General features: G+C 36.9%; 1 protein-coding gene across 3 annotated transcripts in view; it reads left to right on the top strand.

Annotated features, from left to right (window-relative positions):
- Ankrd12 (ankyrin repeat domain 12) overlaps positions 1-23181 on the top strand; it is a 118884-nt gene that overhangs the window by 84595 nt on the left and 11108 nt on the right. For all 3 annotated transcript variants that reach the window (XM_090353528.1, XM_090353526.1, XM_090353527.1), the window contains 2 exons: positions 5452-10133; positions 20039-20137. In XM_090353528.1, the coding sequence (XP_090209654.1) occupies positions 5452-10133; positions 20039-20137 (4781 nt within the window). The remainder of the gene's footprint in view (positions 1-5451; positions 10134-20038; positions 20138-23181) is intronic.

Here is a 23181-nt window from a genome sequence, read left to right as displayed (position 1 = left end):
GTCATGAGAAAGGGTATCAATGTTTGTGAAGTTATGCACCTTTTATCTGGTGAATATAATGTAACCCTTCTATTAATCACAATAAAAAAACTTAATAAAAAAAGAAATTTATATGTTTTTTCTTTAAAACTGTAATAAACTTTGTGTGCTGATCCTTGGCCAACACCTGGCTTGGGTGTTGTCCCTGAGCTTTTTTACTCAGTGGTAGTACTCTATTATTTCAGCCACACTTCCATGTCCGGCTTTTTGTTTTTTGCTGTGTGTGTGTGTGTGTGTGTGTGTGTGTGTGTGTGTGTGTGTGTGTGTGTGATTAATTGGAGATTAGTCTCGTGGACTTTCTTACTGGCTTCAAACCTTGATCTTCATATCTCAGCCTCCTCAGTAGCTAGATTGCAGGTTTAAGCCACTGGCACCCAGAGACTTTAAATATATATATATGTAGGAAACAAAGGGTTTTTGCATTGACCAGCATACCCTTCAGTTGATAAGTCAGAAACACAAACAATGAAATATGCAGTTGTGGCAAGAAGTGTGGTAGTGTGCTTATCCAGCATGCACAAAGCCCTGGTTCAATTCCTAGGTACTACAGACACAGAATAAGTCAGAAATGGTGCTGTGGTCACATCTAGGACTCTCCCTAGCAGAGGATCACAACAGCTCAAAAGCTATGCACATAAGGTCATGTAGGATTAGAATAAATAAAATGAACTCTAGGATATGGAAATGAGAGGTTATCTTTGTGATTGTTGTTCTTAATGTAATATGTTATTTCATTTGTCTTTTTTTCCCCTAATGATTACTGTATCTGACTTTGTTGCCTGGTATATTATATGTGCACATTTGTTTGTTTATTTGAAACAGGGAAGGGAAGGGAAGAAAACAAGATGATTGGGAAAGGGTAGGGGAAGGGAAATAGGGACAAAAACAGGGGTATCAATCTGCGAAAAGTAATGTATCCACTACCTGATGAATGTATCTCTAACCCCTCTAATACATTACCCTGATAGTTAAAAAAAAAAAAATAGTGCTGTGTTTCAAATGGTAGAGCACTATCCTTGAGAAAGCTCAAAAACAGTGCCCAGACTCTGAGCTCAAGTCCCAGAACTGCCAAAATATAAAATAAGGGGCCTGGAATATGACCTAGTGGTAAAGTTTTTGCCTAACATGCACGAAGACCGGGGTTCATTTCCTTGGTACTACATAAATAGTGGGGGGAAAAAGCCAGAAGTGGTGGTGTAGATCAAGTGATAGATCTCTAGCCTTGAGAAAGCCCAAGGACAGTGCTGTGGCCCTGAGTTCAAGCCCCAGGACTGGCAAAAAGAAAGAAAAGGAAGGGAGGGAGGGAGAAAGGGAGGGAGGAAGGGAGGGAGGGAGGAAGCGAGGAGCTGGGTAGAGCTGGGTGCTTTCCTAGTGCTAGAGTGCTTGCCTAGCATGCATGAAGCTCTGGGTTTGATTACTCGGTACCACATACACGGAAAAAGCCAGAAGTGGCACTGTGGCTCAAGTCACAAAGTGCTAACCTTGAACAAAATGTGTCCAAAGACTGTGCCAGGCCCTGAGTACAAGTCCCAAGACTAGCAAGAAAAAATAATGAGCCAGGTGCAGTGGTGCATGCCTGTAATCGTAGCTACTCAGGAGGCTGAGATCTGAGAATCTTGGTTCAAAGCCAACCAGGGCACTAAAGGATGTGAGATGCTTTATCTCCAATTAACCACTAGAAAACCAGAAGTGGCACTGTGGCTCCAGTGGTAGAAAGGAGACCCATAACCAAAAAAAAAAATAATAATAATAAATATATATATAAACTTAAAAAAGGAATATGCAGTTGTCCATATATGATAGGAATATAACTCCAACATTATGCATGTTCCAAAATAGTAAAAATATAATAAAACATGCATAAAATAAAACATTCTTTCATTTCACTGAAAGAAATATAAACATGGAAAAACAAAGCCACAAAAATAATCTAAATATTCAACTAAAATGAAATTACTATTTTACAGCTACTACTGAACTTGCAAAAAAACTTTTTGGTTGTAAGAGTAAAGTTATAGGTCATTGATGCATCACTGGCCTGAACAAAGCTCAGAGACAGTGCCTAGTTCCTGAGTTCAAGCCTAATACTAGCAAAAAAAGTATCTGTGGTACTGCCAATTTAGAAAATATAGAAAAGGCCAATAAAAACAAAAATCACCCATAATTCACAAACCAGATTCTCTTACAGATGATATTTTCCTGTGTTTTCCTTATGGGTTTTTGTTTGTTTCCTACATGTACATACATGCTCTGCTGTTTCCAAGTTACAGTATATAGTAGAATTTTTTGCATACCTTTTTTAAAATCAAGTAATTGGAAGTATATTAAATGTCAACTCATTGTAAGAATTAGTTTAAATTTGTAACTCAATATATCATTCATATATAAAAATAGTAGTGAGCCTCAGGATACAATTCATGATAGGGTGCTTGGCTACTAAATGAAGGTCTTAGAATTTCAAAGGAAAAGTAAATATACTCTTTAATTTTTTCATTGTAATATTTTGTGAACTCTAGGAGAACTGTGTGGTTTAAGCTGCTTGTTTATGTACCTAAATCCTAACCTGAAATGCCTGTATATTCTTCATTCTTTACTTCATTGCCATTTCTCTGACAAGTTGACTCTTCCTTAAGTGCTCTCTGGAGACATAATATCTGCTGCCATTTTAGCAATTGTCATATTGTATTAATTGTTAAGAGTGTAATCAAACATCAGAATGTATTTCTTCTATCAAACAATAAAAGTAATCATTGGTCACCTTCCATCCTACTTTTCTCACTAGCTACAAATACTAATGCATTGTGCATTTCTAAAATGTAAAAAGAATTTTGAAATTTTTGTATTAAAAATTATAAATATTTGAGGGAACAGATGTTTATATTTTTTAATTCCCACATATATCAAAGCATTGCATGTTATACTTATATATGCATATTGTATAGTTAGTCTACATCAAATAAAAATAAGTTTAAGTGAAGAGAAAAAAAGGAGGGGTGCAGCTGCCTCTTAGGCAGGGACTGTTTATTCCTCTAGCTCAGCATTCTTTGTTTAATAAGTACTTATAATATGTTGGATTCTAAGCATAGAACATTATCTTAGTGTTTTATAGTACATACAGAAGAATGCTTTCAAAGTCTACAATAATATAACTGATAATCAAGTAAGAAATATAAATAGAAACCTGAAAATAAAATATTTTAAAACTATAAGGTGAAATATTCCTTATGATCAAGTTATAAATGAAAGAACAGGGCCTAATTTATTTAATCAAAGACTAATGTTAATACTGGCCCCCAAATAAGTGTTTCTTACATTGATAAAATATCCTAGCGAGGCGCAGTGGCTCACACCTGTAATCCTAGTTATGCAGTAGGCTAAGATCTGAGGTTCAAAGCCAGCCCAGGCATGAAAGGACCTGAGCCTCTTCTCTTCTATTAACTTCTAGAAAATGGGAAGTGGGGCTTGGCTCAAAGGTAGGGTGGTAGCCTTGAGCTGAAGAGCTCAAACAGCACCCAGGCCCAAGGGTAGAGCAGTAGCCTTGAGTTGAAGAGCTCAGGGACAGCACCCAGGCCGAGTCAAGCCCAGGACCCACCAAAAAAAAAAAAAAATCCTGTAGTTTCATTCTGTATATTATAATTGATAAAATTCAAGTAATATTTCTAAACTTATCTGTAAATCATTACTTACAGTTTTAAGATTGTTTTTTATACTAAATATGTATAAGCATATCCTTCAGTGGCACTTTACAATATTATTTAGTAATATATAATATATATTACATATATCACTGTATACTTTCCCAGAAGAAGACTATGTGATCTTTCAGAGATCTTAAGTACACTGCCAATACCTTATTAAACACTATGATATCCCTGGAAGATCATAATTCATGTGTAAAAATATTGGAGCACTGATTACTTTAGAGGATGTTTAGTATATTAAAAATAAGTTTGTTCAGAGTTAAGAACTTGTACACCAAGTATTACAATCACCTTTCTCTTATAGTACATGTAATGTAATAACATTCAGTTTTGGTGCTTAACAATATTCCTTTTTTTCTTTAATAAAGGCTATTTATTTGAATTTAAAAAAACGTAAGTTTGTTAGCTAGATGCTAATAGCTTATGCCTATAATCCTCTGACTGAGATCTAAGCATCACAGCGTCACAGTTCAAAGCCATTCAGGGCTGGAAAGTCTGTGAGACACTTATCTCCAATTAACCACCAAAAAGCTAAAAGTAGAGCTGTGGCTCAAGAGGTGGAGCACTAACTTTGAGCAGAAAAGCTCAAGACACGCCAAGAGTTTGGCCTAGTGGTGGAGTGCTTGCTTAATGTGCACAAAGTCCCAGGTTCAATTCCTCAGTACCACCTACATAGAAAAAAAGCCAGAAGTTGTGCTGTGGCTCAAGTGGTAGAGTTCTAGCCTTGAGAAAGCCCAAGGACAGTGCTCAGGCCCTGAACTCAAGGCCCAGGACTGGTTAAAAAAAAAAAAGAAAGAAAGAAAAGAAAAACGCTCAGGACAACATCCAGACCCTGAATGCAAGAGGAAGAACATGCATACTCAAAAAATAATGTGTTATTTTAAAATTACTTAAACACTTACATGAATCATCTAATTGTTTTTATACTTGATTATGGCTCCTTTTTTTTCTGTCTCCTTAGAGGCTTCAGTTTTCTTTTTGCTTACATTACTTAGGTATTCCTTTTAGAAGCTCCATGTACCCTATGACCAAAAAAAAAAAAAAGCCACCCATGTACATTTCAGCTGGGGAAAAAATGCCAATATGGGAAGAAAAAAAGATTCCCTATACCCATCTTGGGGCTTGAATTCTGGTCCTGGCTGCTGTCCCTGAGCTTCTTTTGCTCAAGGCAAGCTATCTACCACAGTGCCATCTCTGGCTTTTTTGAGTAATTTATTGGAAATGTCTCCTGTCCTTGCTGGCTTTGAACTGTGATCCTCAGATCTCAGCCTCCTGAGTAGCTAGGATTATCAGCATGAGCCACTGGTGCCCTCTCAGCTTAGAAAAAAATTTTTGAAGCCAGGCACAGTGCCTGTAATCCTAGCTACTCAGGAGGCTGAGATCTGAGGATCAAGGTTCAAAGCCAGCCCAGGCATAAAAGGACCTAAGACTTATGTCTGTAACTTCTGAGAAACTAATGTTTTGCCTGGATCGAGGTGCCTTTGTTCTAAACCTCTGTTCTATACTATGTTTTTTTATATCATATATTATTATAAATTTAGCATATCTGTCTACTTTTAGAAGTATCTATCTCCTCATAAAGTAGATTTTGTATACAACTGTTCTAAAATACCATATCAGAGCTGTTGCATTATTTTTGCATTTAATACATATAAATTTTTTCTGAATTGTTTGAAATACTTATTATATAAGTTGTATTGTTCTATTCTAGATTCAGAAGAGGCTCAATCGGTAAATCCTTCTAGTATTGATGAAAATATTGACTCTGAAACAGAGAAAGACTCTCTCACCTGTGCAAGTAAACAGACTGTTCCCAGTAAAGGACCTCTTCCATCTGCCCTGGATGAATATGAGTTCAAAGATGATGATGATGAAGATGTAAATAAAATAATTGATGATAGGCATATACTTAGGAAAGAACAACGAAAGGAGAATGACTGTGAAGCAGAAAAGAGCAGTTTGTTTGCAAAACAGGAAAAAACATTCTATGCTAAATCGTTTAAAAATAAAAAACAAAAGCCATCTAGGGTTCTGTATTCAAGTACTGAAAGTTCTGATGAAGAAGTTCTTCAGAACAGAAAGGTTTCTACTGCATGTTCTGTTCCTGAAACATCAAATTCTGACACACAAACCAAAAGGGAATATGAATATAAGCATAAAGGTAAAGTGAAAAGGAAATTAAAAAACCAAAACAAAAATAAAGAGAACCAAGAGCTGAAGCAAGAAAAAGAAGGGAAAGAAAATACAAGAGTAACAAACTTGACAGTCAGTACTGCAATAGATTGTTCAGAAAAGATCAGAGAAGATGGAAATTTTAGGAAATCATACAGCCCAAAAGATGATTCTTCATTGCATTTATTTCATATTTGCACTGGCAAATCTCCTAAACATTCTTGTGGATTAAGTGAAAAGCAGTCAACACCACTAAAACAAGAGCATACTAAAACATGTTTATCACCAGGAAGTTCTGAAATGTCATTACAGCCTGACCTTGTCCGATATGATAATGCAGAATCTGAATTTTTACCAGAAGGTTCAAGTGTAAAATCTTTTAAACATAAGGAAAAAAATAAACAACAAAAAGATTTTCACTTAGAATTTGGTGAAAAATCAAACACCAAAATAAAAGATGAAGAACATAGTCCAACATTTGAAAATTCAGATTGCACATTAAAAAAAATGGATAAAGAAGGAAAAACATTAAAGAAACATAAATTGAAACATAAAGAGAAGGACAAAGAAAAACACAAAAAAGAAGTTGAAGGTGAAAAGGAAAAGTACAAAAATAAGGATGCTAAAGAACTCCAGCGGAGCGTAGAATTTGATAGAGAGTTTTGGAAAGAGAATTTTTTTAAAAGTGATGAAACTGAAGATCTCTTTTTAAATATGGATCATGAACCCCTAACATTAGAAAAAAAATCTAAACTGGAAAAAAACATAAAAGAAGATAAATCAACTAAAGAAAAGCATACCTCAAAAGAGAGAAACTTTAAAGAAGAACGGGAAAGATACAAGAGGGAAAGTGAGAAATCTTTTAGAGAAGAGAAGATAAAAGATGAAAGGGAAAACATACCAACAGATAAAGAAACAGAGTTCAGTTTTTTGGGTATAAGTATAAATGAGGAAACTGTAGGACTTCATTCAATGGAAAAGGAATTAGACATTGAAAAACAAGAAAAGCACATAAAAGAGAGTAAGGAAAAACCTGACAAGCGATTTCAAACTAAAGAAAAAGATACTGAGAAGGCTGAAAGAAAAAATTCTGAAAAAGAAAAGAAGATAAAGCATGAGCATAAAGCAGAAAAAGAGAAAATAGATTTTAGTGAATGTGTTGATAGAGTAAAAGAAAAGGACAGACTATACTTCTATCAAATAGAAAAATATAAGGAAGGTGATAAGATCAGAAATGCTATTAAGAAAACTGATGATAGAGAGAAAAACAAAGAAAAGATGGATAGAAAACATGATAAAGAAAAACCTGAAAAAGAAAGGCATTTAGGAGAAAACAAAGAAAAGCACTTGATGGAGAAAAAAATTAAACCATCAGATAATGAGTATACTAAATCAGAAAAAGGCAGAAATAAAGAAAAAGATAAGGAAATAGATAAAAAGGAAAAATGTAAAGATAAAGAAAGTATAAGCATAACTAACTCCAGATATTTACAGGAAGAGAAAAGGACAAGTACAATAGACAGTAGTTATAAAACACAGCATGAAAAATCTTTATCCCTTAAAGAAAAATCAAAAGATGAACCTTTGAAGACTGTAGATGGAAAAGAGAAAGATAAAAAAGAAAGAGATATAGACAGATACAAAGAACGAGATAAACGTAAAGATAAAATCCAGCTAAGTGCTTCATTCAAACTAAAGGCTGAAATAGATAAATCTAAACCTAAGTCATCACCAGGATCAAAAGATAATCGACCTAAAGAAAAGAGGCTAGTAAATGATGATTTGATGCAAACAAGTTTTGAACGAATGCTAAGCCTTAAAGACCTAGAAATAGAACAGTGGCACAAAAAACATAAGGAAAAAATTAAGCAAAAGGAAAAGGAACGATTAAGAAATCGTAATTGTTTAGAACTTAAAGTAAAAGATAAAGAAAAAACAAAACATACATTAGCTGAATCCAAAAATAAAGAACTTACTAGGTCCAAGAGTTCAGAGTTAACTGATGCTTATACCAAGGAGAAACAATCCAAAGATGCCGTAAGTGGTAAGACACAGTCTGTCGACACCAAAAATGTAATGAGTTTAGGGAAGTCAGCTTTTATTTCAGATAGTAGCTTAAACAAATCTCCTAGATCAGAAAATGAAAAGCTGGGTCTCAGCTCCAGGTCTGTTTCTATGGTTTCTGTTGCTAGCTCAGAAGATTCCTGCCATACTACAGTGACGACCCCAAGGCCTCTGGTTGAATATGACTCTGATTTTATGTTAGAAGGTTCAGAGTCCCAAATGTCATTTTCCCAGTCACCTTTTTTACCAACTGTCAAGTCTCCAGCCCTTCATGATAAGGACCTGGACAGCCTGGCTGAAATGCCCGAACGGATTAAACCACCATTTATAAACAGGCTTCCAGCATCTCATCTCAGGTCATCATCTGTAGAAGATGTTAAACTGGTGATTAATGAGGGGAGATCTACTGTAGAATTTCGAAGGTGTAGCATGCCTTCTGTCATATGTGAACAAGCAAAGCAGTTCCAGACAGTATCAGAAGAAACTAATCAAAGTAGCTTATTAGCTGTGCCAAGAGATACTTGTCCTTCCCCTAAACCTGAAGTGCCCGCCACTGTGCCAGAAAGAGACCTTTCAAATGTGTCCTACATACATTCCAGCTTTGCAGCCTCCCCAACAAGATCCGTAAACAGCAAATACATTTCATCCGATATAATCAAGAGTACTGCTCCAGTGAGCACTTTAATAGACAGTCCTGTGTATTTAGAGCCATCTAATCAGGTTGGTGTGATCCAAAATAAATCCTGGGAGATGCCTGTCGATAGACTAGAATCATTCAATGCCAATGACTTTATCTGCCCAAACTCTAGTACACCTGATCAAGATTCCTCTGTTGAGGGTTTGTGCAATTCAGAAAACAAAATAATGAGAGAACACAATACTGATTTTTTATCCCTGCACCAGACTGAACTGCCAGGAAACACTTATGCTCAGGACTCAACATCCTTTATTCCTTCACAGCAACCCTGCCCTGCCCCCAACCAATCACTTTCAGATGCTGAATCTGTCTCAAACCCTATGTCTTTGTCAAATATTGCCAATCAAGAGCTAAGTATTTTACAACCGAAAAACTCAGTTCAAACAATGAGTTCTGTTTTAGATACTGATAATGATTCTACAAGAGATGTGGAAAATACATTTGTTCCTGCAGATGTTCGAAAAACAGACTTTGTCCCAGTATTCTCAGAAAGCACAATTCAGGAAGCATCCCCACACTTTGAGATGGCTAATGCTTTGCCTGAATTTCCATCAGAAAAGGACTTTAATGGAAGTGAAGATGGATCTTCCCAACTAAATATACATTATTCATTTAGCAAACTAACGTACAAGTCTTCCAGTGGTCATGAGGCTGAGAAAAGCACAAATGATACTCCAATTATTTCACAAGAAAAAGAACACAAATTTCAGAATTTGATCTTAACTCATTTGAGCAAGTCTGATTCTGATTTATGTGAAATGAATGCAAGAATGCCAAAAGGAAACCTAAATGAACAAGATAATCTAAAACATTGTCCTGAAAGTGAAAAGTATTTGCTTTCCATTGAGGATGAAGAATCTCAGCAGAGTACTTTATCCAGTCTGGAAAACCACTCACAGCAGCTAGCTCAACCAGAAATTCATAAGTATGGTCAGATAGTTAAAGTAGAATTGGAAGAAAATGCTGAAGATGATAAAAATGAAAACCAAATCCCTCAAAGAATGACTAGAAATAGAACAAACACAATGGCAAATCAAAGCAGACAGATTCTTTCTAGCTGTACACTGTTATCAGAAAAGGACAGTGAATCTTCTCCTCGGGGAAGAATAAGACTAACTGAAGAAGATGATCCTCAAATTCATCATCCACGGAAAAGAAAGGTATCTCGTGTACCTCAGCCTGTGCAAGTGAGTCCCTCTTTACTACAAGCAAAAGAGAAAACTCAGCAGTCTCTGGCAGCCATCGTAGATTCTCTGAAACTAGATGAGATTGAGCCATACAGTTCAGAAAGAGCAAATCCATATTTTGAATACTTGCACATAAGGAAAAAAATTGAAGAAAAGCGTAAATTATTATGTAGTGTTATTCCTCAAGCACCCCAGTATTATGATGAATATGTAACATTTAATGGATCCTATCTCCTGGATGGAAACCCATTAAGCAAGATTTGTATTCCCACAGTAAGTAACCCTGTCATTTCATACATATTTGCAACCCTGTCTAGTTGTGTAATGCAGGGCTAGGGTTGTAGCTCACTGCTAGTGCTTTTGCATAGCCAGATTTCTGAGTTCAGTTTCTCAGCCACAGATTGGGAGAAAAGGGTGTTGTGTAGGCTATATGTGTAATTTTAAATTTTCTAGTAGTCATCATTTTACAAAGTAGAAAACAGGTAAATTTGATATTTTATCTAACTCTTTATATTCAGTGACTATGTCAACATGTAATCAATATAGAAATATTTCTTTTTAATTTATTTGTTTAAATGTGATGGGCTTTTGTGTTGAAGGGGTAGCATTGGTCCTCAGGTTTGAACTAGGTAGTTGCCCTACCACTAGAGCCAAACTAATATTAATCAAAAATCATAAGCCTGCAGGATGCCAGTGGCTTACACCTCTAATCCTAGCTACCCAGGAGGCTGAGATCTGAGGATTATGGTTCAAGGCTAGCCCTGGCATGAAAGTCTGAGACTTGTCTCCAGTGAACCACAGAAAACCAGAAGTGGCACTGTGGTTTAAGGGGTAAAGCAGTAGCCTTGAGCTGAACAGAGACAGCTCTCAGGCTCAGACTTCAAACCCCATGACCACCACCACCCCCCCCCCAAAAAAAAAAATAATCCTGGCTGAGGATATAGCACTGATTGTCTAGCATGTGCTACAAAAAACACCTAACTCAAAATCAAATAAAACATCAATACGTGATCAGTTCAGAATCACCTAGGCAATTCCAATTTTATTGTTCTGGAGCCTGTCAGCATTCTGTGATGAATGGTGAACTAATATGATGTTTTACATTTTTTATTTTCACATATTCTGAAATCTGTGTACATCTTCCATTCTATTTTTAGTTCAAAAAGTACTTATCACCTTGTAGAAGTAACAGCTCCCTTTATTGAATCAGTATGAATCTGCCAAAGTTTCTTTGTCTACTTTGCCTTGCTTTCCAAAGGAAAGGCTAATGATTCCACATATGCTTTGTTTGTTTTTTAATTATTTATTTTTTGCCAATCCAGGGGCTTGAACTCAGTGCCTAAGCAATGCCCTTGGGCTTTCCTCAAGGCTAGAGCTCTACAACTTGAGCCTCAGCACCACTTCTGGCTTTTTCTATGTATGTGGTACCAAGGAATTGAATCCAGGGCTTTCTGCATTCTAGGCAAGCACTCTACCACTAGGCCAAACTCCTGGTCCCTTTGTTTGTACTTTTGAAAAGGTCTTGCTCTATGTTCCAGGCTGTTCTGAAGCTTACTTTGTCCCTCAGGAAGGCCTCAAATGAAACTTCTCAGTATTTTTTTTCCATTTTTCCCTTCTTTGTTGGCTGATATTCACACACTCAAGAATATATTTGAGGGGCCAGGAGTTCGGCCTAGTGGTAGAGTGCTTGCCTAGGATGCACGAAGACCCAGGTTCGATTCCTAGGTTCGATTCCTCGATAGCACATACATAGAAAAAAAAGCCAGAAGTTGTACTGAGGCTCAAGTGGTAGAATTCTAGCCTTGAGAAAGTCCAAGGACAGTGCTCAGGCCCTGAGCTCAAGCCCAGGACTGGGGGTTGGGGGGGACGCACGGGGAAGAATATGTTTGAAAATAGTCTCTCCTGTCCTGGGAAATGGAATTTCTCTCAACTCAGCAAGCTCTGTTTCCTTCTCTGCCATTTCACTGTTCACTCATGCAGTGTAGTCCATGTTTAAGGTTATTTTTTCTGCCTCATCTATTATTTATTATGCACTGATAGAGATCAGTGGAATAACAGTTGTCAGATTCATTGGCCACTTAATTGTTCTTCCTATTTGATTATGATTATCGATTTTTTTTTTGCCAGTCCTAGGGACTGAACTAAGGGCCAGAGCACTGTTCTTTGACTTTCCTCAAGGCTAGTGCTCTACCACTTGAGCTATAATACCACTTCCGGTTTTTCTGTGTATGTGATACTGAGGAAGCCAACCCGAATCTTTGGGCATGTTAACCAAGCACTCTATACTACTAGGCCTAACTCCTGGCCATCTTTTTTTTTTTTTAAATAAAAATCCTCTTCTAGCCAGGAGGGGTGGCTCACACCTGTAATCCTAGCTACTCAGGAGGCTGAGATCTGAGGATCATGGTTCAAAACCAGCCCATGCGCTAAAGACTGTGAGACTCTTATCTCTAATTACTAAAAAATGGGAAGTGGGGATGTGGCTCCATGGGTAGGGCTGTAGCCTTGAGCTGAAGATCTCAGGAACAGCACCCCCAGGCCCAGAGTTCAAGCCCCATGACCCACCAAAAAAAAAAAAATCCTCTCCTCCCTAATCCTCGATATAGGTGCTCCCCGCCCCCATTTCCTCTAGTTTACTGGCCAATCTCTTTTCCTTTAATGACTATTTCCTGTATTCTTCTTTTAAGCCCTAGTTCTCTAGTTACCATGTTATTCCAGTTAGCTCCTTGTTCTACATGTGCTCCATATTTGGAAATTATCGATTTCTATGGGTTAAGCAGTTTTCCCCATGAAAATAATTTCACAGAAGTCACCTAAATAAATCATCTCCACTGACATTCAAAATCCTTTAGACATCTTGTCTTAGATTGGGTTTCCCTGGAAGAAGCAGTCTCTGAGATGCTGTGGAAGAGGTTTACTGATAAGTTCTTTCAAGAATAAGTGTGTGCAATTGGGTGCAGTGAGAAGTTGAATGGAAATGGAGCTGCAGACAGTGGCAGGAGCATGCTATTAGGCAAACCATCACCCTTCCCTGGAAAGTAACTCCAGGGAGTTAGCGTGCCTGAGAATTTTGGAGGAATGCTTTATAAATATGCAAAATTTAAGGCTGGACATATTACAGAAGAGTTTCACACTTACCTTTAGAAACAGATCTGTATTTGTTACTGATGTCATAGGAAATTATGTCTACCAAGTTCTGTCAATTCTGCCTGAGAACTTGTTCAGAAATTTACCTTCTACCAGTACCTCAACTTGATGCCTTTGTTGTCTCTTACTTTGATCATTACATCTTTTTTTCTTCTGGTTTCTTTGTGTTGGACCTCTCTCATTAATTTTTTCTTTAAATCTATTTATATATTTTGCCTTTTTTTGTTGTTGTTGTTTTTTGCCATTCCCGGGCTTGAACTCAGGGCCTAAGCACTGTCTTTGGGCTTTCTCAAGGCTAGAAGTATAACACTTGAGCCACATAGCACACTTCCCACTTTTTCTATGTATATGGTACTGAGGAATTGAACCCGGGTCTTTGTGCATGATAGGCAAGCACCCTACCACTCAGCCAAACTCCCAGCCCTTTATTTATATATTTTTGAGCCAATATCTTACTATGTAATAGCTTGAGCTGCCTTGAGTATGAATTTGTAATCCTTCTTCCTTATGTGCAACACCACGATGGCAATTTCTTTTCTTTTTAAACAATAAAATGTCCTTTTTTTAAATTTAAATCCCAAAGTGTTCTCTAGATAACTAAATAACTAGTTTCCCATGTGTTTCTGTTTTCCCGTGACCTACACATTGAAGTCCAAATTTTACATTTCAGTGTGACCTTAGTCTGCCTCACTACTACTTGCAGATTCACCCAGCATCTCAGCTTAAGTCCCTCTTACTTAGGCAGGAATCTCATTCCTTATTTTTATACCTGTCTATGCTGTTTGTCTCCCTGAATTGTTCTATTCAATCTATTTCCAACCTTCATTCTAGATAGGATGTCACATCTGTGAATTCCTGTCAAAGCAGAACTCTGTGGGTCTTCCTCATATTTTCCCTAAAATACTATGATTGTTTGCATGTCTGCTTGTGGTCTCAATAGGGCTATTTCATAGAATGAGTCATACTAATTATGTCCATTATCGCGTTTCCAATTGCCTTGGGACCTCTGAATATTTACAAGATCTTTGGAATCATTGTGTCCAGTACAAAACGTTTTCTCAGAAGTGCTCTTCTTGACCAATTTACTTCAGTTACTATTTTTCTGCTTCCCAATTTTCAAGACAGAGAGCCTAGATTTAACTTTACTCTTTTCTTTCTTGCCCTCTCATCAACTCAAATCAATCATTAAATGGTATTGATTCATATAAGCACATTTACCCTCTTTTTTTTCTTTTTTTATGGTATTTCCATTCATACATGTAATGAACTTTAATCATAAATCACTTCTTTTCTTTCCCATTCCTTCATTACTACTTACATGGAAGCATTCTATTAGTTACTGATTTTACTTTAGATATATGAATATTGCATGCTTAACTACTCATATTGCATATGCAAGTCATAACTATGCACTAGAAACAATATTTACACGAGCAAAGCAAACATTGTAAATTGCTTCCATAGTTCCTTAATTCCTTATTTTTTTTTTTTGTTGCTGTTGTTGTTTTGCTAGTTCTGGGGCTTGAACTCAGGGCCTGAGCACTGTCCTTGGGCTTTTTCCTCAAGGCTAGCACTCTGCCACTTTGAGCCACCGCACCATTTCTGGCATTTTCTATGTATGTGGTACTGAGAAATCGAACCAGGTCTTCGTGCATGCTAAGCAAGCACTCTACCACTAGGCCAAACTCATAGCCCAGTTCCTTGACTTCTTTCTCACCCTTCAGTCTAACTTTCTGTGGTCTGAGTTTATTGTACAATACATATGATTATATGGCTACCGGAATTAATATCGAGAAGAATTTCTAGATGTCTTTTTTTCATATATTTTTATTGTAATTAATAGAAGGGTTACATTATATTTGCCAGATAGAAGGTGCATTAATTCACATACATTGATACCCTTTCTCATGTCTTGGTCCCCATTTCCCTCCCCACCATCCCCACCCCTCATCTTGTTTTCCCCCCTTCCCTATCCAATTTCAAATAACCAAATACAAATATATCCAGTATATCAGATAACAAAGTGAGATAGTGTAACAATATGAGATAACCAAGGGACAGCAAAAGAGATGAGAGATAACATAGTACATTAAGGGCAACAATCAGTCATTTTATGGCTTTTGTTTCTATATCCTAGAGGTCCTTTCATTTAGCGTCATTCTATATGGCCTTATGTATCTATTGGCCTTATGTATCTATATGGCCTTATGTATCTTTTGCTCTATTGCAAATCTCTCCTAGGAGAGCCCAAGGTTTCTACTGATTATGACAAATGAGGGAAACCATTGAGCCTATGTTCCTTTGAGTCTGGCTTACTTCACTTAATATGATTTTTTTTCTGAGTCTTTCCATTTCCTAACAAATGGGTCGGTATCATTCTTTCTGACAGCAGCATAGAATTCCATTGTGTGTAAATACCCCATCTTGTTGATCCACTCATCAACTGAGGGACATCTAGGTTGGTTCCATATCTTTGCTATGGTAAATAGTGCTGCAATAAACATCGTTGTGCTAGTGGATTTAGTATGTCCTTGTTTCTGGATGATTGGGTAAATGCCTAGTAGTAGAATTGCTGGGTCATAGGGGAGCTCTATGTTTAGTCTTTTGAGAAACTGCCATACTGCTTTCCATAGTGGTTGAACAAGTTTGTACTCCCACCAACAGTGTAGTAGTGATCCCTCCTGGCCACATCCCCTTCAGCATCTGTTGTTATTGGTTTCTTGATCCTGGCCATTCTAACTGGAGTGAAGTGGAATCTTAAGCGTTGTTTTGATTAAAGCGTTGTTTTGATTTGCATTTCTTTTATGACCAGAGATTTCTAGATGTCTTTAGGCTCAATTCCTTATTGTCACATACATGGTCCTTTTCTCTCTTCTTTCTTTCTTTCTTTCCTTCCTTCCTTCCTTCCTTCCTTCCTTCCTTCCTTCCTTCCCTCCTCCTCCTCCTCCTCCTCCTCCTTCTTCTTCTTTTTCTTTTTTTTGTCAGTCCTGGGGCCTGAACTCAGGGCTTGAGCTTGTCCTTGAGCTTTCTCAAGACTAGTGCTCTACCACTTGAGCTATAGCACCACTTCCAACTTTTTCTTTGTATGTGGTACCAAGTAGTCAAACTCAGGGTTTCTTGCATGCTAAGCCAGCACTCTACTAAGCAAGCCCCTCCCTATTCTTGTCTAAGGTTAACCTCAGTTCCTACTCCTGGTTTTTACAAAGGCTACTGAGATCTCCTGACTTTTCTCTACTGCTTTGCATCATTCTGTTGTAAATATCCCATCCTTCAGTGTTCAGAAGAGATCATAAAGGAGAACTATAACTGTAACTAGTATATGTAATTCTATATCCACAGAATATATTGCTGCTAATGTCTTTTAAATCTTAGACATAAATAAGGACAGTAGTAGACTAAAAGTAATGAGTGGTAAATTGTTGTTGATATATTAGTTTAGAAAAACCATTTCTTAATAATTTAAAGAAGATAAGCTAGTAACTTTTTAATTGTCATACTTTTTTTTCCCCTTAAAGAGTAAGAAATTTTAGCTGGGAGTTTGGCCTAGTGGTAGAGTGCTTGACTAGCATGCACGAAGACCCGGGTTCAATTCCTAAGCACCACATACATAGAAAAAAGCCAAAAGTGGTGCTGAGGTTCAAGTGGTAGAGCTCTAGCCTTGAGAAAGGACAGTGTTCGGCCCTGAGCTCAAGCCCAAGACTAGCAAAAAAAAAAAAAAAAGTAAAAATTTTAACAAAAATTATACAGACTATCCTGAGCTTGAACTGTACATATAGCTATAAAGAATACATTTAAATTAGAACTTACTATTAATAGAGAACTGTAGTATAATCTAGTCAAAAGAAATTTTCAGTTAGTAACTATGAGTTAATATAGATTTGGCTATATGATGAGATTTTGGATGATTCATTTCTCTGGTTTTAGTTTCCACATCCATAAAACAAGAATGCTATCCCCAAAATAGACTTAAATGCTAGACATGAGAATTATCATTATCTCTTCTCATTCTAAATGACTAAGATTCATATTATCTAAAGCTGCTAGAAGAACTGAAGCTTGCTCAGAGTTTGTTAATTGGAAACTCGTTTGTTCAAAGTTTGCTTCAAAAAAAAAAACCAAGAAATACGAAAATCGCTTAACAGACTGGGCACCAGTGGCACATGACCATAATCCTAGATACTCAAGAGTTTGAGATCTGAAGATCACAATTCACAGCCAGCTCAGGCTGGAAAGCCTATAAGTCTCTTATCTCCACTTAATCACCAAAATGCTGAAAGTGGTAGAGTACTAGCTTTGAGCAAAAAAGCTCAAGGATAGGGCCAATCACATACTCTCCTTGAGCTTTTTTTCTCCCAGTCCAGTGGCTTGAACGCAGGGCCTGAGCACTGTCCTTGGGCTTTCTGAAGGCTAGCGCTCTATCACTTGAGCCACAGCACCACTTCCAGCTTTTTTTAATGCATGTGGTACCAAGGAATGGAACCCGGGTCTTCATGTATGCAAGGCAAGCACTCTACCACTAGGCCACGATCTTGGCACCAAATTTTTTTTTTTTGGTCAGTCATGGGACTTGAAATATGGTCCTGGGCATTGTCCCTGAATTCTTCAGATCAAAGCTACCACCCTATCTCTTGAGCCACAGCACCACTCCATTGACTTTTTTTTTTTTGCCAGTCCTGGGCTTGAACTCAGGGCCTGAGCACTGTCTTTGGACTTTCTCAAGGCTAGAGCTCTACCACTTGAGCCTCAGCACCACTTCCAGCTTTTTTGTATGTATGTGGTACCAAGGAATCAAACCCGGGTCTTCACGCATGCTAGGCAAGCACTTTAACCACTAGGCCAAACTCCCGGCCCTCCATTGACTTTTAACTCCATCTTATATGGTAATATATTCATTCCCAAGTTTACATGTTCTTATTCAAGCCTCTCCTTGGCTTCTGTTTAGCTAACTGTAATGCTAACTGAAGTTGTCAGTTGAGTGTTGACAAGCTGCATTTGAGAAGCTATACCAAACAGAATTTATCCCAAATCTTGCTTCTCTTTACTCTCTGTGGTTTCTGTCTCTTTTTCCAGCTTGCAGTTCTCTCACTGAAAACATGAGAATACTCCTTGGCTGTTCCCTTCATTTTTTTTCCCCTGCTCAGTCCTGGGGCTTAAACTCAGGGTTTGGGTACTATACCAGAGCTTCTTTTTGCTCAGGGCTAGCACTCTACTACTTGAGCCATTGTTCCATTTTCTGCTTTTTCTGAGTAGTTTGTTGGTGGTGGGAGTCTCAGACACTTTCTTCCCCAGTTTGGCTTTGAACTTGATCCACAGATCTCAGCCTCTTGAGGCATAAGCTACTTGCACCCAGCGTCCCCCTCTTTTCAGTCCATTATATTCAGCCTTTTGGACCCACCCCACCCTTTTAGTGGCTCCTTCTTATATCTACCACTGTGTTCTCCATAATATGTATTAAACACCTATGTATATAGAAGGAGGTTTTCATGATTGCAAAGTTTGGGAATGAGTAACTTGCTTCACCAGAGGACTTCTTAGAACTTTTAATATGGATTATTGGCAAATTTCTAAACAAAAACATGAACGAAAATACACAGTATATAGTATTTTCTAGACTTCTTCTAAGACTATTTCCTAGACATCATCTTTATGGACACAAGTGCTATGTAGTAATCTTTAAGAAAACCTGGTTTGCAAAATAGATTATAAACTTTCTTACTTTCCTTGTGTTGATTATCTTTATAGTATACCATTCCTTTCACCAAATTTGACATTTCAGGAACTCAAGACCACCAGTAGTTCCCTACAGATATCATGCAGATTCTTTGTTTCTGACATTGATCATGTGTCCTCTCTTCTGAAAACATCCCTCCCTACCTTCTTTCTCAGTAGAACGGTTGTCCCTTGCTGTATTGCAGTTCACTTATTGTGGCTACACTGCATCAATTTGAAAAATATACATCTAATTCTGTATCACAGAATTTTCACTATATTGTGGGATTTTGCAGTGTATATAGGTATACATATTCTATTTTTTTTTTTTTTTGCCAGTCCTGGGCTTGAGCTCAGGGCCTGAGCACTGTCCTTGGACTTTCTCAAGGTTAGAGCTCTACCACTTGAGCCTCCTCAGCACCACTTCCGGCTTTTTTATCTATGTATGTGGTACCAAGGAATCGAACCAAGGTCTTTGTGCATGCTAGGCAAGTACTCTACCACTAGGCCAAACTCCTGACCCAAGTATACATATTCTAATATATATAGGTATATATATTCTAATTCTTTTTGCCTAAAATTTTTTAAACAGTATAAAAATATTTAAAATGTTAATTAAGTTTAACAAGTGGGAAATGTTTATAGGAGAGTAGGATGCATTTAATAAACCTTAAAATGTATATAAGTAATAAAATATAACATTGCTGCTTTGCGGATTTTCACTTACTGCAGGGGTCTCTGGAACATAACTGGCTGGATAGATGAGGGATTTCTGTAGTTCATTTCTAGTAGTAGTTCATTTTACTCTTTTCTTCTTTTAAGATATGTTTTATCTACTGCCTGTGGTCTGTCCGCCTGTATTAATAATTTTGTAGGACCTATAATGTTGTTATAACTACCCAAATGACATTGGCAGGTAACAAAATTCCCTATTCCTATAGTAATTGAGTGTATGCAAAATTTGAATTAATGTTCCTTAATCTGCAGAATTTACTCTAATATCAATATATATAAACCAGTATTTTTAAAATTATAATAGATTATGTAAGATATCATATGTTTATAAATCACAAATTTATCATGTATCTACATTTATATGAGATATTTCAATAAATGGAACATTCAGATTTTTACTATTTTTATCATGTTTACTACAAAGAAAGTTGCTAATTAAACCAAGATACCTGGCCTGCTACAATCCTTAGGAGTATTTTCTCTATTATTCCAACATTTCTATTTTTGTTACTCCTCTCTCCCTATCAAGCATTAGTTTAAGTGAAACCAAATACTTTTAATTTTAACCTTCTGTGCTTTTTAATTAGATTACTCCACCACCTTCACTGTCAGATCCACTTAAAGAGCTTTTTCGGCAACAGGAAGTTGTAAGAGTGAAGCTACGATTGCAACACAGTATCGAAAGGGTAAGATACATTTAAATATATATTTGTACATAAAGATTACTTTTAATAGTGCTGAATTTTCCTTATTTAGAGCCATCAGGGGAAATGATTTGATTTTGTTGTCTTCTGTTTATTGGACTGTAGGGAAAATGTTTCTGTTTTTCCTTTAATCCCTGTTGAATGTACATATATTTATTTTTTAAATTAACATACTTTAGTTGTACAAAAAGGGTTCATTATAACATTTCACACCTTCTCCCCTTTATCACTCTCCCTCATCCCACTCACCCTTCTCAAAACAATCTCAACACATTTCATTGTTCTGTTATAGGCAGATAAAGTAATTGAACCATATTCATCTTCATTCACTCTCTTTGTTAGCTTTCCCACTAATGTCCACTTCTTCTCATCTGAGCCTGTTACACTTTCCTATCATTCCTTTCTTAGTATTAATTATATTTATATTTGGTGTTGATTGCACCAAGGGACTTCAGTATGGTATTTCAGATGTGCATATATTGTTTTGTTCAGAATAAATTTCTTTATCGCTTTTTCTTCCCAATCACTAATTGTCAAGCTTTCATTGAAGTTCCTTATGCACAGTTGTACTGTACTTTGAAATTATTTACCTTCCATCTTTTCCCCCTTTTTTTCCCTTACCATCATCTTCCTACATAATTGAATAGTTAAAACTGTGTCATATATATTAGCATGTATGTGTCGTTATTCACATCTATATATGTGTATATATAAATATATATGTAAGTGTTGTGAATAAGTATGTCTTTCAGAACCAGCTTCCCTTCCATTTATGAACAGAAACGTATAGTATTTCGTGTGTGTGTGTGTGTGTGTGTGTGTGTGTGTGTGTGTGTGTGTGTGTGTTTGTAAGCCAGTCCTGAGGCTTGAACCCAGAACCTGGGTGCTGTTCCTGAGCTTTTTTTACTCCAGGCTAGCACTTTAGCACTAAGTCACAGCTCTGCTTCTAACTTTCTGGTGGGAAATTGGAGATGAGTCTCATGGATTTTCTTGCCTAGGCCGTCTTCAAATTGCTACCCTCGGACTCCAGTCTAAATAGCTAGGATTATAGGTATGAGTCATTGGAACCTGACTGGGTTTTTTGGCTTACCTTGCTCAACATGATCTCCAATTATATCCATTTTCCTGCAAATGACATAACTTCATTTTTGTTAATATAATATTGCATAATAAGGGCCAGGAGTTTGGCCTAGCCGTAGAGTGTTTGCTTAGCATGCACAAAGATCTGGGTTTGATTCCTCAGTACCACATACATACAAAAAAGCCAGAAATGGTGCTGTGACTCAAGTGTTAGAGCGCTAGGTTTGAGAAGACCTTGAGCTCAAGCCCCAGGACTGGCAAAAAAGAAATAATAATAATATTGCATAGTACATATATGTATAAACATACATGCATACAAATCATATGTACATACATATCTAATCTCTTCTGTTCTTGGGTACTTCTACTGACTCTGTCATTTGACTATTATGAACTGTATTGCAATAAAGTGTACTGCTGGTATCTTTCTGATATATTGACCTACTCTCCTTTGTATCTATGCTCAGTAGTACTATAGTGAGGTCTTAGGTTAGATCTGTTTTTAGTTTTTTGAGGAACTTCCATACTGATTCCATATTGGTTAAAGTAGTTTACATTCAAAAACATATGAAAGTTCTTTTCCCCTGCTCTCATCTCATCCAGCATTTGTTGTTTGTTTTCCTGATGATTGCCAATTTGACTATAGTGAGATGGAATTTTAGTGTAGTTCTTATTTGCATTTCATATATAGCTTAAGGATGTTAAAATTTCTTCCTGTATCTAGTAGCCAATTATAATGGTCTAAGAACTACCTCTTTAATTTGATTAATTGTTCTTCTGCTTCTCAGGTTTTTGAGTTTTTTGCTAGTGAAAATTTTCTCCCCTTCCCTGAAATACCCCATCTCTGTTTCTTTTGCTGTGCAGAAACTAATTTGATGTAGTCCCATTTACCAATTCTTATTCTTATTTTCTGGGCAGTTGGAGTCCTATCCAGAAAATAATTCCTGTGCTTACGACTTTCAAGATTTTCCCTATGTTTTCCTATAGTTTATTTAGAGGTTTAGGTCTTCTTTGGAGGTGGTTGTTTTGTGTGCCAGTCAGTCCTGGGGCTTGAACACTTAAGCCTGGCTGGTGTCCCTGAGTTTCTTTTGCTCAAGGCTAATAACACTCTACCACTTGAGCTACAGTGCCACTTCCAGCTTTTTTCTGAGTAAGTCCAGCTTTGCTTCTCCGCCTGGCTTTGAACCACAATCCTCAGATTTCAGCCTTCTGAGTAGCTAGGATTACAGGCATGAATCACCATCACCAAACTTGGAATTTTTTTTCTTTTCATTTTGAGCTAATTTTGTACAGGGTAAGAAGCAGTGAAGTCTGATATTGTGGTAGTATGATACTTTCAGCAGCGCTTCTTTTACTCAGAATTGCTTTGGTTCTTTATGCTTCTATATGAATTTTCTCATTGATTTTTCTATTTCTGTTAAGAATGACTTTGGGACTTTAATAAGTATTAGATAGAATTTGAGATACTTTTGACAGTATGACCATTTTCACTTTTATTGATTCTGCCAGTCGTGAGCATCTTTCCATCTTCTACTGTCTTCAGGAAATTGATTTTTGGTGCTAGTATCAAGGCTTCAATTCAGGACCTCACACCCTTGGTCACATGAACCATACCTTCAGTCCTTCATTTTGTTGAATAATTGGAAAACAAGTCTCAAAGAATTATCTCCCTGGGCTGGCTTCAAACAACTAAATCCTACTGATCTGGTGGAGTCTATAGGGTCTTTTAAGCATGAGATTATATTATATGCAAATTAGCATAATTTTCTTTCCTATTTAAAATTCTTTTATGTCTTTCTGTTGCCATATTACTCTGGCTAGAAATTCTAGGCTCCTGTTAAATAAGAGCAGAAAGAGTAGATACCCTTATCTAATTTGAGTTTAGGGGTAATAGTATCAATTTTGCATATATGTTGGCTATAGATTTGTCATATACAGTCTTTGGT

The sequence above is a fragment of the Megascapheus bottae genome, chromosome 19, assembly GCF_031878675.1.
Source record: "Megascapheus bottae isolate mThoBot1 chromosome 19, mThoBot2.hap1, whole genome shotgun sequence".
NCBI lineage: Eukaryota > Metazoa > Chordata > Mammalia > Rodentia > Geomyidae > Megascapheus > Megascapheus bottae.
This window is presented reverse-complemented; position numbering and strand designations above follow the sequence as displayed.